Source organism: Podarcis tiliguerta, assembly GCF_965153285.1.
Source record: "Podarcis tiliguerta genome assembly, chromosome: 8".
NCBI lineage: Eukaryota > Metazoa > Chordata > Lepidosauria > Squamata > Lacertidae > Podarcis > Podarcis tiliguerta.
The window spans coordinates 35,160,690-35,175,539 of NC_139541.1; the positions used below are offsets into that span (position 1 = coordinate 35,160,690).

A 14,850-nucleotide genomic window follows, 5' to 3' on the forward strand; every position below is an offset into this window, starting at 1 on the left:
TACTGTCACTCAGTGTTTAAGGAATGGTTGTTTTACCTGTTTTTATATAAGTAATATTTTAAAATTGTTTTTATAGCTGCAGTTTTTATACATGCATCATCATCATCATCATCATCATCATCATCATCATCCCACCCTTGGGGTGGGTTGGGCCAGTTTAAAATACAGCACTAGAAGAGTTTGGAAGAAGAGTTTGGATTTGATATCCCGCTTTGTCACTACCCAAAGGAGTCTCAAAGCGGCTAACATTCTCCTTTCCCTTCCTCCCCCACAACAAACACTCTGTGAGGTGAGTGGGGCTGAGAGACTTCAAGGAAGTGTGACTGGCCCAAGGTCACCCAGCAGCTGCATGTGGAGGAGCGGAGACGCGAACCCGGTTCACCAGATTACGAGTCTACCGCTCTTAACCATTACACCACACTGGCTCTTTAAAAACACTGGCAGTTTAAAAACAAATTATGTACTTTTAAAAGCATTGACTATGGAATGCTAAGATATATTCATAAAGGAGAGGGCTACCAATGGCTGCTAGCCATAATGGCTGTGCTCTGCCACAACAGTTAAAGGCAACAATGCTTCTGAATACCAGTTGCTGGAAACCGCAGGAAGGGAGAGGGCTCTTGTGCTTGGGGGTCCTGCTTGCCAGAGGGATCTGGTTGGTCCCTGTGAGAACAGGATGCTTGGGCTAGATGGGCCTTTGGCCTGACCCAGCAGGCTCTTCTTATGTTCTTACAAATCTTTCTCTAAGGGTACATAAAGTGATGTTTCACTGACTGGCCCCAGGGGAACCTCCAGTTGCCCCCAAGGGTGTATCATGTGCATTGCTTGAAAGCCCTGCTTCTTGAGCTGATGGCTTCAAAATGAAAGAAGCTGGAAACTCCGTCCTCAAGAGTTATGACAAGTTATTTGGCAGCTCTTGCGAGGGCCTATATTTTAATATGAGCTATTGGATTATTTCTAAAGAGGCTCCTTGTCCATAAAAGAGTTACGTTAATTGCCTGGGCTGTGGTAAAAAAAGAAAGAGAAGAAGAAGATCCAATTGAATTAAAGGCTTGAGATTGTTTATAGGAGTCAGTCGGACAACTTTGCCCCAGGGGCTGACAAGTAACAGAGATATTAAGCTTTAGAAATTACATAGGGGAGGAGGTATAATTGATCCAAAGAAGCCTTAGTAGTTTATATTAGATAAAGTTGAACTGATAAGCAAAAAGGTTAGAAGAGAGGAGCTTAATTGAAGCACATTTGGTCTGGGAAATGAGATGCTGCAGCAGAATGAGGTAGGAGAAAACTTCTGGCCTGCTGTGTCCTTCCTGTGGGTAAAGAAGGACAAATCCATGCATTTCAGCTTCTGGTGTGGCCCATCTTCAGTTTGCCACATGCGTTCACCAGCTTGTGATTTTTTTCTACAGCCATCATGAAAATTCACGTAGCCGCAATGAGACACATCCCATTTGGATTCCTGTAATGTGCTCTACGTGGGGCTCCCTTTGAAAATCAGAAACTGCAACTGGCTCAAAGAGCTGCAGCCAGACTGCTGATCAGGGCTGGTTACAGGGAGTATATGACCAATGAAGGACTTTGGGTTTCTCAAATTTCAGCAGTGCCCTGTGCAATGCTAACCATTTGGCGTGCCCTCCCCCCAGCCTCTCACACTCGGTTCTACAGCATTGTTTTGGCGCCCCCTGCAGCTCACCAGCCATGCCACTCTAAAACAGCCTCTGACACGACTCACTTGTTATAGCAGCTGCACTGGCAACTGGTCTGTCTCCAGGCCCAATTCAGACTGCCCTACCTATTCATGAGATGGCAGGCAGCATTGGGATGAGATGTAGCAGGGAGCATCAGCATCGGGGTGAGAAAAGGAAGGAGTGTGAAAATCAACATAATTGGGAGTGGGGCTAGGCATTTGGGGGCGGACAAGGCTCCACAAGTGCCTGCAGATCATCACAATTGGAAAGGAGGGGGTGAGGCCCCATGAGTGCTTCTCCTAGAGGAAAAGTGCTTGCAGAGCATCACCATTGGAAGGGGGCTTCCTTGGGCCACCTCCAGGCATCAGAGGAGGAGGTGTGGCAGTGGGGTTGGTGTCATGGTGGAGCAGGAGGGGGTGGCAAGCATCTGACAGCAGCCTGGCAGTGCCAAGTGTCAGCTGCCTGGCGGTGTCACCCTCAGGAGCCTGCTGCCTCACCTTGCCTCATGGACAGGCTGGTCTTGCCTATGAAGCCTTGTACAGCATAGGCCGTAAATTTGTGTGAGCCTTTATCTTGTTGGGCATAAGCAACCTTGCATGCCTCCAGCCAGTAGGAGGCAGGGATGGGACTAAGAGGTAGTCAGGGAATATGGAATGTGTGGCTTCCCACTGAACACCTAACCTCTGCACCTTTCTCCTGCTCACTCTCTTTCTTCTCACTCTTTCCTGGTACGAGGATGCCATGAAAGTAGCTCCAGCCATGTAGTTTGGAATATGAAGCCATCTTTGTGAATATGAAGCAACAGTAAGTAAAGGACCTTTCTTCCTTACCAGCTGGACTCCAGTGTGTTCTTATTTTTGCTTTAAGTGAAATGTGAATGAGACATAACAGGTGGTGAATCTGGGCAACTCCAGGGAGCTCCAACTTCAGAGAGATAGATAGATGATAGCTAGATTGATAGATGATAGCTAGCTAGATAGATGATAGATAGATATAGATAGATATAGATAGATGATAGATATAGATAGATAGATAGATAGATAGATAGATAGATAGATAGATAGATGATAGATAGAGAGAGAATACTCACATCTGACGCCCATTTAACTTGCATGACTTCAACCATACACAGGACGGGTATGGATTCTCTTGTGAGAACTGAGATTGTCCCATGGCATCTCACAAGAGCATCCCTAGTAGTACTCCAAGAGTCTGCGTGCCTTGCCCCCAAAAGCAAGGCAGAGAGCTTAAAAGCGCTCTTCGTAATGGGTAACCCCAAGCAGACCTGGTGCAAAAAGTGCTTTTAAGTTCTCAGCCTTGCCTCCCAGCCAAGGCCTGCTTGGCACACCAGCTCTGGGACTAGAGAGGGTGCTCTCTCTTCACCCCAGGCTGGCTAGCTGCGGGGCGGCTCCAAGAGTAGCACAATTTTGACTATGAACGACTTTCACATACGCACATTAGCCATATGGAACCCAGCTTTCCTGTGTAAGATGTGAGCACACTATATTATAAGACAACTAGTTTTATTTTTATTTTTTAAGCCACAATTCCTTCCATCCAGGCAAGCAAGAGGGTTGATCCATGTTCAATGGCTCATAAACCAAAGAGATGTGGAAGAAGTGGACACGGATCTCTCTCGGACCTTAGCAGTGTATGGGGTGGGGGGGGGTGCTTCAGATATTGGCCTTCCAGTGCCGAAGGATCATTTACACGCTACCCAGGAACAGAGGGAAGGGCAAGCTCTCTCTGCACATGGACAAGTGTTTCTGTGACAGGGTGCACATTTGTTGCTTTGTAAAACTCAACTACTATGTTCAAGGACTGTAAGCTCCCTAAGTGTTACATGTGAATAACTGTACTGGTATATGGCCCTACTGCCTCTGTACACAGGTATACAGATTGTGCACTCGCTGAATGCAACGTGTGGAAGCCTCTCTCATTAGGACACTGTCAGTATTTTGAGGGAGTGATGTGGGATTGCTCATTTAAAGTGGATTAAAGCACTCTGTCACTCTGGCACAATGATGAAACATCAACACACACACCATAGCTGTCAACGTTTCCCTTTCTTTAAGGGAAATTCCCTTATTCTGAATATGATTCCTCACAAGAAAAGGGAAAAGTTGACTCTCTCTCTCCCCCTCTCTCTCTCTCTCTCTCTCTCTCTCTCTCTCTCACACACACACACAATGGAAAAGGCCTATCTATCTATATCTATACTTATCTATCTCTATCTATCTATCTATCTATCTATCTATCTATCTATCTATATCATCTATCTATCTATCATCTAGCTATCTAGCTATCTATCATCTATCTATCATCTATCTATCATCTATCTATCTATATCTATCTATCTATCTATCATCTATCATCTATCATCTATCATCTATCATCTATCTATCTATCTATCATCTATCATCTATCATCTATCATCTATCATCTATCTATCATCTATCTATCTATCATCTATCATCTATCTCTATGTCAACTAGGCCTTTTCTGTTTCAGAAGGTGACAGTGAAAAGTTTGTAATGAACAAATGACTAAAGGGAAGTTGTTTAAATACCACACCAGCCAATCAGATCAAATGTTTACTATCATATAACTGGCCCACAAAGCAACCAGAATGAATGCTTGGGTATAATCTAACCTCTGTGTAAAAAAAATTAGCATGAATCCTCAAAGATAGGTTGCATGGCGGAGCCCTCTTACGTCTTCTCACTGTGGGGCATGTCTTATGCAATGGACCACCAGAGGGCACCCTTTCTCTACTCTCCCTTGCCAGCTTTCAGGATAACACCAACACCCAGAACCTGGCAACCTGTAAGATAAGAATTAAAAGAGTATCTCTGATTGTCCTTCTCTCATCTCCAAGCACATCTCAGCTGGCTCTCACACAGCTGGGATCAAGTGATCCTGACTCACAGGGTGAACATCTCTCGGATTCCATAGTTGTGACAAAACCATAATCTGATGAGGGTGGCTTTGCTGTCCCCAAAGCGTGAGTGGAGAGTCGTGTCCCCAGGAATCTACATGTACAGCAAGAACATCTGAAGAGAAGGAGCCTAAAGTTTCAATAAAAAATTATATGAGGGGGTGGAATGAAGATAAGGAGACTTCATTCTTTGTTTAATGATTTTCAGCAGCCTGATTCATGTGCTATAAGACCTCATCTGCACTGTTAAAGCAGTAGCACACCACTTTAAAGGGTCATGATTTCCCCCAAAGAATCCCAGAAACTGTGGTAAGGTGTTGTTAGGAGACCATTATTCTCCTCCAAGAGCTACAATTCCCTAAGTTCCTTGGGAAGAGAGATTGACTGTTGACATATTCTGTGAATTGTACCTCCGAGAAAGGGAATAGGGGTCTCTTAACAACCTTGAATTTAAGATAAAAAAGTGAGTAACCTAGCTAAGCAAGCTAAGCAGAACTGGCAGATTCATCCATCCTGTACAAACTGGGTGTGTGTGTCAACCACTGAGCCTCTTTGGGCTTGCAGATCGGAAGGTCAGCGGTTTGAATCCATGGTGGTGAGCTCCTGTTGCTCTGTCCCAGCTCCTGCCAACCTAGCAGTTCAAAAGCACACCAGTGTAAGTAGGTAAATAGGTACCACTGTGGCGAGAAGGTAAACAGCATTTCCATGAGCTCTGGCACTTGTCACAATGTCCTGTTGCACCAGAAGCTGCTGCTGCTGCTGTTAAAATTTATATACCACCCTATACTTTGAGGTCTCAGGGCGGTTCACAGAATAAAATCAAAATAGAAAACCACAAAATACATAATCAAAATAAAAACAACCACCCAATAACCCCCAAAAAGCACATTTTAAAAGGGCATAGGATCCTCACAAGATTTAAAGTAAGACAATCAACAAACCTAGACAGGAGCCACTCGTTGGAAAGGCCATGATGTCGGAAATGTTTGCAGCAATATTTATTGGCAACCAAATTGGCCAGATGCTTTTCTGATACAAAGACAAAAATTGCTTTGAAATAAGAGTGGGAGGGGAAAATTAGCTTTGGCTGTTGAGCAGATGTCATGCTGGCAACATGACCCGGAAAGCTGTCTGTGGACAAATGCTGGCTCCCTTGGCCTGAAAAGTGAGATGAACGCCACACCCCATAGTCGACTTTGACTGGACTTAACTATCCGGGGGTCCTTTACCTTTACCTTACGGACTGCTGTTTATCATGTAAAAATATTTCTCTCCGCAGGTTCTTTTGTATCTCAAGAAACAAGAAGCAATTAAAGCCCCCCGTTGCAGGCTCCCTGCCCCCCCCAATGAAATATGCAGTCCGAGGACCAAGTCGTAGTGAACTCAGTAAGCCTTGCTTCCGAGTAAACATATGCAGGACCAGGCTTCAAAGCATACCGGCTGCCTTTTGATCAAATTAAATGTCTGTGTTTGCATTTTGGCTTAATGAAATGTCAGGTTAACTTCCCTCCTAATGAAATGTCCACATTTTCAAGCAGATGGCAAACACACCTCCTTAATGTCACAAGAGGTTTGGCTTCTGACTTCCTGCAAATAGTAATCGAGGGTGAGACTCTTAAGCGCTCACAGCCTGCTACAGTGCGACCCGAGAGGGAGAATTTCTTTAGAATTATTATTATTATTATCTTACAACTTGGGCTTTTTTCACTTTGGCTTTAAAAGTAATGGATGAAATGGATGAAAAAAGGTCACTGAAATGAAATAGCTCCTCTATTGGCAGGGCAGCTGACCATCAGGCAAAATTTGGTTAGGATATCTTACACTTTTTTTTTTTTTTTTTTTGCAAACCTTAGCTGGCTGGAGAACTGCATTGCAAAATTCTGGTACGTGCAAATTTCAATGGCTGGTTGCGTTTCAGATCACAGATTGTCCTGGAAAGTGTGAATTTGACAGATTCGCCCTTAAATGCATACTAAATTGAATTTCCCTTCCCTGGCTGTTGAGCATGTTCTTGGATGCATGACCCCACATACCTAATGGAGGGCTTTGGTGTGCTAAGTGTGCAGCGTTCAGCCAGTGAACCTGGCTAGAGGATAGACTTTACCTGTTGTAACCACAGAGAGAGAGATACTTGAAAGTAATAAAAAATAACAAAATAATTGCTGGAAGTGCATAACTTGGATAGAATTGTCTCTAGTTCTAACCTAGCTAATCTTGCTCCTTTGCTCTTCGAGGGTAGTTCCAAGGCCACCTCTCATCTTGAGGTCCGAGAGAGAAGTGTGAGAAGGAGGAGGAAGTTGTAAACAGGATGCAACCATAAGACATATCAGTCTAACATCAAAGAGATAGGGAGGTCAGCTGAGGGGTTAAAGGCACAGGGACAGTCTGGGAATCTGGAGGTCCCTCACTCTGTCTTTGGTTCCCAAATACAGAGGAACACCTCATTTCAAAAATTATAAAAAATGATTCAGAAACCATTTGGAGTTTTTCATCTATGGAGACACTGCATCATTTAGATGTTTATTTTAAAAGCACATAAAACCCACAAACTTTGAAGAGGAAACACCATATATAAACAGGAAACCATAAAACACATGGAAACAATATAGCAACCTTATTTGTTAATTTGAAAGGCAATATCCTACCTATGGCTTATCGATTGCATTTTACTGTTTAGATTGTATAGATTTTACTGTATAGATGGCATTTTACTGTTTTCCCCTGATATTTGTTGTTTAGGACCCAGAAACTCAGATATTCTCTGCAAGAGTTCTGTTCAAATGAACCCCTACGTTTTCCCACCCACCTTCTCCCAACAGAGCTTCTTTAAACTCATGTGCAATTCCAGAAATGTAAGTAGCTTCACTTCTGCAATTATAGACGTAACTCTAGTAAAAGTACATTTCCGCCTTCACTGAATTCTTGCTTGCTTTGCACACATGTGGCTATCAGCCCTATTTCCTTGCACTTAGCATTGGACTACAGTCCAACACAAGATTAACCCTGGAAGCTGGTCCATTAGGTCACTGCCGTACCAGCCACAGTGTGCCCTCAGCCAGCCCCCACCTGACTGCCTTCTTGCAGTTAGTCCAGAGGGTGGCACTGACCACCAGCTTCCTCCTCCTTAGTCTCAGTGTTGCCTCTTGTAGAACTCATCAGGGAGGTGGATGGAAACAACACTAGACTTATCTGGCTCTAGTTGTCATTGGCTCTGGCGCCACCTACTGTTGGGCTCCTGCCTTACACCCTACCAGCCCCAATAAGCACCAGCCACTATGTTTAAATCCAAAGGGGATTTCTTACTCAATGGATGCTGCACAACATGGACCCAAACTTTTGAAAAGGATACCATTTTCTGTCTACAAAAAGCCGTACTCTAGAGTAGGGATGGGAGGATATGTCAGTTTTAATTTTCTAAGTTTATTCTTTTTCCGATCTTAAATTCAGTTCTCCACATTTCACAGCAATTCGCAACGCACTCAAAAAAATCCTAATGCAAATTCATCACTCTTTTAGAGCTAATTTCTCCTGATAAACGCTTTTTGTTTTTTGGCACGCAACCTTTACTAATATTTACATTTCTGCAAGCACTTTCACCTGGTAAAATGCACTTTCGTATGTTATTTTCTTCAGCATGTCCATTTCTATCCACACTTACCCCAAATATATGCATTTTTTTTAAAAAAAAACATTGGTTGGAGAACTGCATTGCAAAATTCAGGTAAGAGTGGCATTTGAAGGAAAGCTGTGTTTTGGTTTGGATATTGTTTTGGAAAGTGCAAAATTGATCAAATTTTCCAATGTGCATTGAATTGAATTTCTCCTTTATCACTACTCTAGACCACTTAGTTTTTGTATGTGATGCCTTTCTACTCCTCTTTTCCACCTTGCAGCAGCGTCCACAGATTTAAAATAAAGTAGCCAGGCCCTAATTAGCTTCAGAAATTGCACCAATCCATACACCTTCAGTCCACTTTCTCTCCTGAGCATCTAAGGAGTAAACATTCATTACACAGTTGCTGAATCTACAGCTCTAATTTTTAAAACACTGAACTAGTACCAGTCACACACGAAAGCCTATAGCAGCAGATCCAGCTCTTATTTTAAGCACAAAGCCAACCATATGCACCATCATGTGCAAATAAACCACATTATTTTATTTTTAATTTATTTTCTATAATATTCACATAGTTTCCACTCCAGAAGATCGCTTCCAACCAAGGTGGCCAGATAAGGACAAGACAGGCATTTGTTAGGTTAAGATAGACAACACTAGGCAATATTTTGTAGAGTGCAAAAATATTGTAAAATGGCTTTTCAGTATAGTTACAAGGCCAAAATCCCCTGAGTGAGCACATTCCCCTTTCTGAACACACACACATTTATTCTATAGACAAATGTACTCTGATGAAGAACCTTCAAAGATAGTTAGCTGGCTGGTAAAATAGCCTGTGATGATTCTATCAGACCAGCTAGTATGATGTGGTGATTAGATCTCCTGCATTAAATAAATAAATAAAGACAAATTCAGCTCCTTGAGGATGGGGTTACAGATCTGTATCAGTGTTTGGAGGATTTTCTCTTCTCAATCTATACACCCTCCTCTTCTACCATCTCCCCAGTTGAAGTTAACCCCAGGACACAGGCCAAGAAAGATATCAGAAGAGCTACCATACATGCACGTCTGGTTTCTCAGTAGGTACAATGCAGACATAGTCAATTGGGAAATGCCCCTCAAGAGAGCCACAAATGGAATAACAGTGAGGAGCAAAATTATGACTATTTAGGGGACTGATACAGTCCTTGTACAGCTGTCCCAGAACGTTGAGGGTGTCATCTGACCAGTCAACACATCAAGTGTCCAATTGGAAGACTCACTGCTGGTTTTGGCATGGGAGTGAGGCGGTTCCCAAGCAAGGACCTTCTCTTACCTTCTTCCTGCTTAAGTGAGGGATAAAAGAGTACAGTCCACCAGATTTCTCCCATATTACAGCCATGATGTGCTTTCCTTTTTCCAAAGAAAGGGGGGGGTCAATCAAGGTGGTCATCCAGTAGACCAATCAGTACACAGAACTGAAATCAGATACTAATTCAGAGAAGGGAAGAGGAAGGTGGAGGAAGGCATAGACTCTGGGGGTAGAATGAAGGGGTAGACAAGGACAACTATAAAAAAAGGAGATAGCATAATCTTCATTCTGATACATAGGTCACCCCAAATGCAAGTTCCAACCCTATTAATTTATGATCTTACATTTCCACTTCTGCTCCAAAAGGCCAAGTTAGCTTAGAGCAACCTGTTTGCTAGTCCAGAAATATAGTGGTGCCTCGAGTTAAGTACTTAATTCGTTCCAGAGGTTCATTTTTAACCGGAAACTTTCTTAACCTGAAGCACCACCTGAAGCTAATGGGGCCTGCTGCTGCCACCATGCCGCTGGAGCATGATTTCTGTTCTCATCCTGAAGCAAAGTACTTAACCCGAGGTACTATTTCTGGGTTAGTGGAGTGTGTAACCTGAAACATATGTAACCTGAAGCGTATGTAACCCAGGGTACCACTGTAGTTATTAACTGTTTGGAAACATTTGCCACAAAGGCGGGGTGGGAGTGGGGAATCAATGGCATTCTTTCCAAGAGAGTAACCATTGTATTGCATTTTGCCTCAGTGCAAGCAGCCCAATAAAACAGGGGTGCAATTAATGCAGCCCAAGTGACAAAAATAAAAATAATAAATAGAATAATTGACTCATTAAAACTAATTGGATAATTTTTAAGCAATTAATTTTTTTTATCTTTGCCTTCTCTGATAAAAATTTAAAAACGGCTTTTTTTTTAAAAAAAAGAAGAAAATCCGTATGTTCTTTATATTAAAAATAAAATACAAAACATCAAGACATACACAAATATATTCGGCCTTTTAGATTCAGTCTTCTTTTTTATCAGAGACACTGACAATGGAATGGTCATCATCACTGGCCTGAGGACAAACTTTATTCTTTGGCACCGAGGCAATTTCTGAAACTGGGGTTTTCACAGTCGGCGTGCTGCAAGTAAATTCTGTCTCTGGAAATATTTGGCAACGTTGTAGCTCGAGGTATGTTGTGAACAGTTTGGCGTATTCGGGATGTTTAAGAGCAAAATCCTTGAACTCTTCTGAAAATCAAGAAGCACAAGAAGTTATTTCTAACACTGGGGGAGTTTGGGCATTGCGTTAAACCATAGCTTTAGCATGAGCTTCTGCTTTTGCTGAGGTGCACCTCATCATGTCATCTGGACTGATAACCCGTGGTTTGACTGAGAGTAGCCAACTTCAAAACATGTAGTGGGAAATTGAATTGTTTAAACAAACCACAGTTAATATTAAACCACAGTGTTAGGTTCAGACAAAAGTCTACTGTCCATGTTTCCATGTCAGGGTAAACTGGCTCCGTTCAGGTGCTCCAGTTAGGAGCTTCTGAGTGAAACCCATCTGAGTGACTAGGCCTTCCTTTTGGCACTAAATTAAAAAGCTGCTAATTGCAAGCTCTACTTGTTAAGGAACAATTGAGATTGCACTTTAAGTCTTCCAATTGTTCTTTTTCGGCCGCAGTTTTACCTCCCCGACACCTGACTCCCCATGACATCAGATGTGGGGCAGCTAGGCTTGGCTGGGGGAAAAGCAGCCTTGCAGGGCAAATAAATACCTCTGAGAACCCCAATTTGGCCTGGAGGTTCCTCCCCTCTGCACTAAACTATGATTAAGGGTACGTCTAGATCAGCCTTTCTGTATCTGTGGGTCCTCAGATGTTGTTGAACTACAACTCCCATCACCCCTAGCTAGCACGGCCAGAGCTCAGGGATGATGGGAGCTGGAGTCCAACAACATCTGGGGACCCACAGGTTGAGAACTGCTGGTCTAGATAGACCATTTACTGCACATTCAATCTGAGTTGTTTGCAAGGAGATTAGACGCCACTGACTCTTTAAATAGCCTTCATTCTCATTTGCTTGCAGGGAGGTTAGATGATGTTGCGGGTGTTGCCCCCACACTTTCCAGAGCCATTTCCCCACCACTTTCCATGTCACAAAAAGTTGAATCTTTTGTGAAATGGAGTTGGTTGCTCAATACCACCAAAACCACTCTAAATGTACGACTTGAATCCCACCTGAAAAGAGCAACAGACTGGAAGCGCTGGAACCGTGATATCCGAAAATGATAGTTAATTACAACTTTTAGGGGGCACCATACTTACAACAATAAATGCTTAGAGGGCTGCAGTTACACTACAGATGTAAAAGGATGTCCACCTTGTTGAGCTATCATTGGTTTCTGAACAGAAATACTGGGACTGTAGGCAAAACCTAAGGATTCACCCAGTCAATTTGGCATCCTCAGGTCCAGACAACAATTCCCAAGGAAGCAATGACACTTTAGGCTTGGCGACACTTACCATAGGAGAGCTTTTTAGAGTTGTCAGCATCTATTTCCTTGAACAGATTAGAAACGTCGAGGCTAGGAAGCCCAAGCGCTGAACGCATAATTAAGCTAAATTCGTCTTCGTTTATGATGCCATCTTCATCGACGTCAAAGAGCTGGAGAAAAGAGGCACGTGCTGATGTTTCGCAATGGGAACTGTTGTTACATTGGGAACAGCCAAAAGGGCTTTACAGTTAAATAAGTCAAGGGAATTACAGAGGAACCCTCAACAGATGGAGGGTGGTGGCATGGCACATCAAGGGACGGTTAGGAATTTGAGCAAACCATACATCACTGTGTAAAGTAATGTGAGATGGGCACTTTTGATAAGGCTGCAGTTTAGATAAAGTGACTAGATCAACAGACTAGATAAATATAAGCATTTGCTAATTCATTTAATGCATGAGCTTTCTTGAAATGAATCATTTAATCAATAAGATAAATAATTTACAAAAGAAATTAAAGGAAAACAATGCCATATGGAGGCATTAGGCATTTTCTATTTCATCAGGAAACTCTGGCTGTATCTACACGCTGCAGCTTCTGTGCAATAATTTAGATTTTAAAAACTCCCCCCCCCCCCTAGTTTGCAGCAATCTATCTGTTATATACTGAGTTGAATAGGATCCAAAAGGCAGCAGTCTGATTGGTCCTAGAACAATAGGATTCAGAATGCAGCTGAATAAAGAGCTTGAAATCCACTCTCGACTCCGAGTATATTTCACTATCTTTTTAAAAATATTAAACCTATTGACAATAATGGCCATGGCTACTCTACTAAGTCCATTGATTTCAATGGGCCTACTCTGAGCAGTACTTTGTTAGAGCCCCCCCCCCCCCCGGATTTTGAAAGTTTATATGTATAGTGGAACTCTTTTTGGAGTTAAGATGCTAAGCTTGAGGACTTACCTGAAATGCCATTTGAATGGTCTGTTCTGTGTTGGCAGGGTTGCAAACTACGGACAAACCAATAACGTACTCTCTGAAGTCTATGGTACCATCTCCATTCTGTAAGAAATGCAGGGCAACATTCAAAGGGTATGTGCTGCTCTCCCCTCCCTGACATTGTTGGGCCACATTCACAGCATACATTTAAAGCACTATGACGCCACTCTAATCAGCCATGGCTTCCCCCAAAGGATTATGGAAGCCGTAGTTTGTTGAGGGTGCTGAGAGTTGTTAGGGGACCCCTATTCCCCTCACAGAGCTTCAGTTCCAAAAAAATGATCAACCATCAATTCATCTTCATAGCGAATTCTACTTGTCACACCACACCCTACAGAATATCACAGAAAATGGGTGTTTTCTGCTGTTGCCCCTCTTCTGTGGAATGCCCTCCCCTCTGTTATATACATGAAACGGCAACCACCAGCTGCTTAGACATCTTGTGATGATTTATCTTTTCATCCAGGCTTTCTCTGATCCATAAGAGTGGACTGCTTAATATGTTTTGGGTCTTATACATTTCTTAGGGTTGCCATATTTCAAGGGGTAAAAAATAGGGACACAAATAGTTGTTGAGCTTTTTTAGGGCAGTTGTGCCTGTGCCAGAGCCTGAACCAGAGCTGCTGGTGCACACACACACATACAACCAAAATCCTAGACATTTGTTTAAAATGTAAAATTCCCCCCAGATGTGCATGAAGGACCCCCAAAATAGGACATGTCTGGGAATTCCCAGACGTATGGCAACCCTAACATTTCTGCTTATTTTGCTTTAATATCTATCTATCTATCTATCATCTATCTATCTATCTATCTATCTTACAAACTATATCCTTTATGTAAATATTTATATGTGTAGTGTATGTGTGTGTTTCTCTCTGTGTGTATGCACCCACCCACAATATTCTAGTGCAAGGAGCAGGCTCCATTTCAAGCCACTGGCTATATCATCTGAAAGAGGCTGGCATACCAGCCCTCAGGAGACTGGCCAGTTTCCAGACTTTAAGGCAGAGGAAGGGATGGGCTCTGCCTTAAAAGAATGGAATGTGTGCAAACTGGAATTAGCACATTTAACTGCATCCCTCCCACCCCAATCTGCATCCCCAGTAAGGGGAGAAAAAAGTATTTCTACTCTTGGGAGAGGGGAGAGAACAGGCTTGCAAAGACAAATAAAAGTTATTTTATTTGTTAATGTAGCAAAGATCACAAGCCTAGATTAGTATTTTCTCTTCTTTCCTGCCTCCTGTACTAAAAATAAAGGATGGATTTGTAGCATACTGGTACTAGTGTGTTGGGTTGGCATCAAAAGTCGATGTCAATAGATACCTGCCAAATCCCTTTTGCCATTACCATCATGGAAGAATTAGCAAATTTTCGTTTCTCCTATTTCTAGTCTTAAAGTGAAATTCTCTGCACCACTGCAGCAATCTGCAAATTTCCTTTTCAAAAATCTTCTATAAATTCACCAGCATTTAGTGTGAATTCCTCCTGGTAAACATGCAGTTTTGACTAATATACACATTTCTGACAGGCAATGGAATAATAACATGCAATTTTGTGTGTTATCTTCAATAATGCTTGCATTTTTATGTTCTCATGGATGCAAATATGAAAGTTGCAGGGAAAGTATGCAGAAAATGCCGAGTGAAGCTTCATGAGCTAAAGAGAGGTTAACTGTCAAAACTGAAAACACAATGAACCTTCATTCCTCCTATATGCATATAAATGTAAGGCAACTGTCATGCTGCAGTTCACCTGCCTGCCAGCAGGTGGCAGGCAGGTGAGCAAGCAAGCTGTGTGGGTAGGAGGAGGCCCAGGTAAGCATTT

General features: G+C 42.6%; 1 protein-coding gene across 2 annotated transcripts in view; it reads right to left on the bottom strand.

Annotated features, from left to right (window-relative positions):
• Positions 1-7,110: 7,110 nt before the first annotated feature.
• Positions 7,111-14,850, bottom strand: part of LPCAT2 (lysophosphatidylcholine acyltransferase 2) — a 36,433-nt gene continuing 28,693 nt past the window's right edge. The window contains exons 12-15 of one of the 2 annotated variants that reach the window (XR_014514124.1): positions 12,988-13,086; positions 12,053-12,194; positions 10,195-10,775; positions 7,111-9,950 (exon numbers count right to left, since the gene is read on the bottom strand). Coding sequence is in view for 1 of the 2 variants with exons in the window: in XM_083451886.1 (XP_083308012.1) it covers positions 10,546-10,775; positions 12,053-12,194; positions 12,988-13,086 (471 nt within the window). In the remaining variant the exon portion in view is untranslated. Of the gene's footprint in view, positions 10,776-12,052; positions 12,195-12,987; positions 13,087-14,850 lie in introns of both variants that reach the window. The other variant, XM_083451886.1, reaches the window with a different exon arrangement.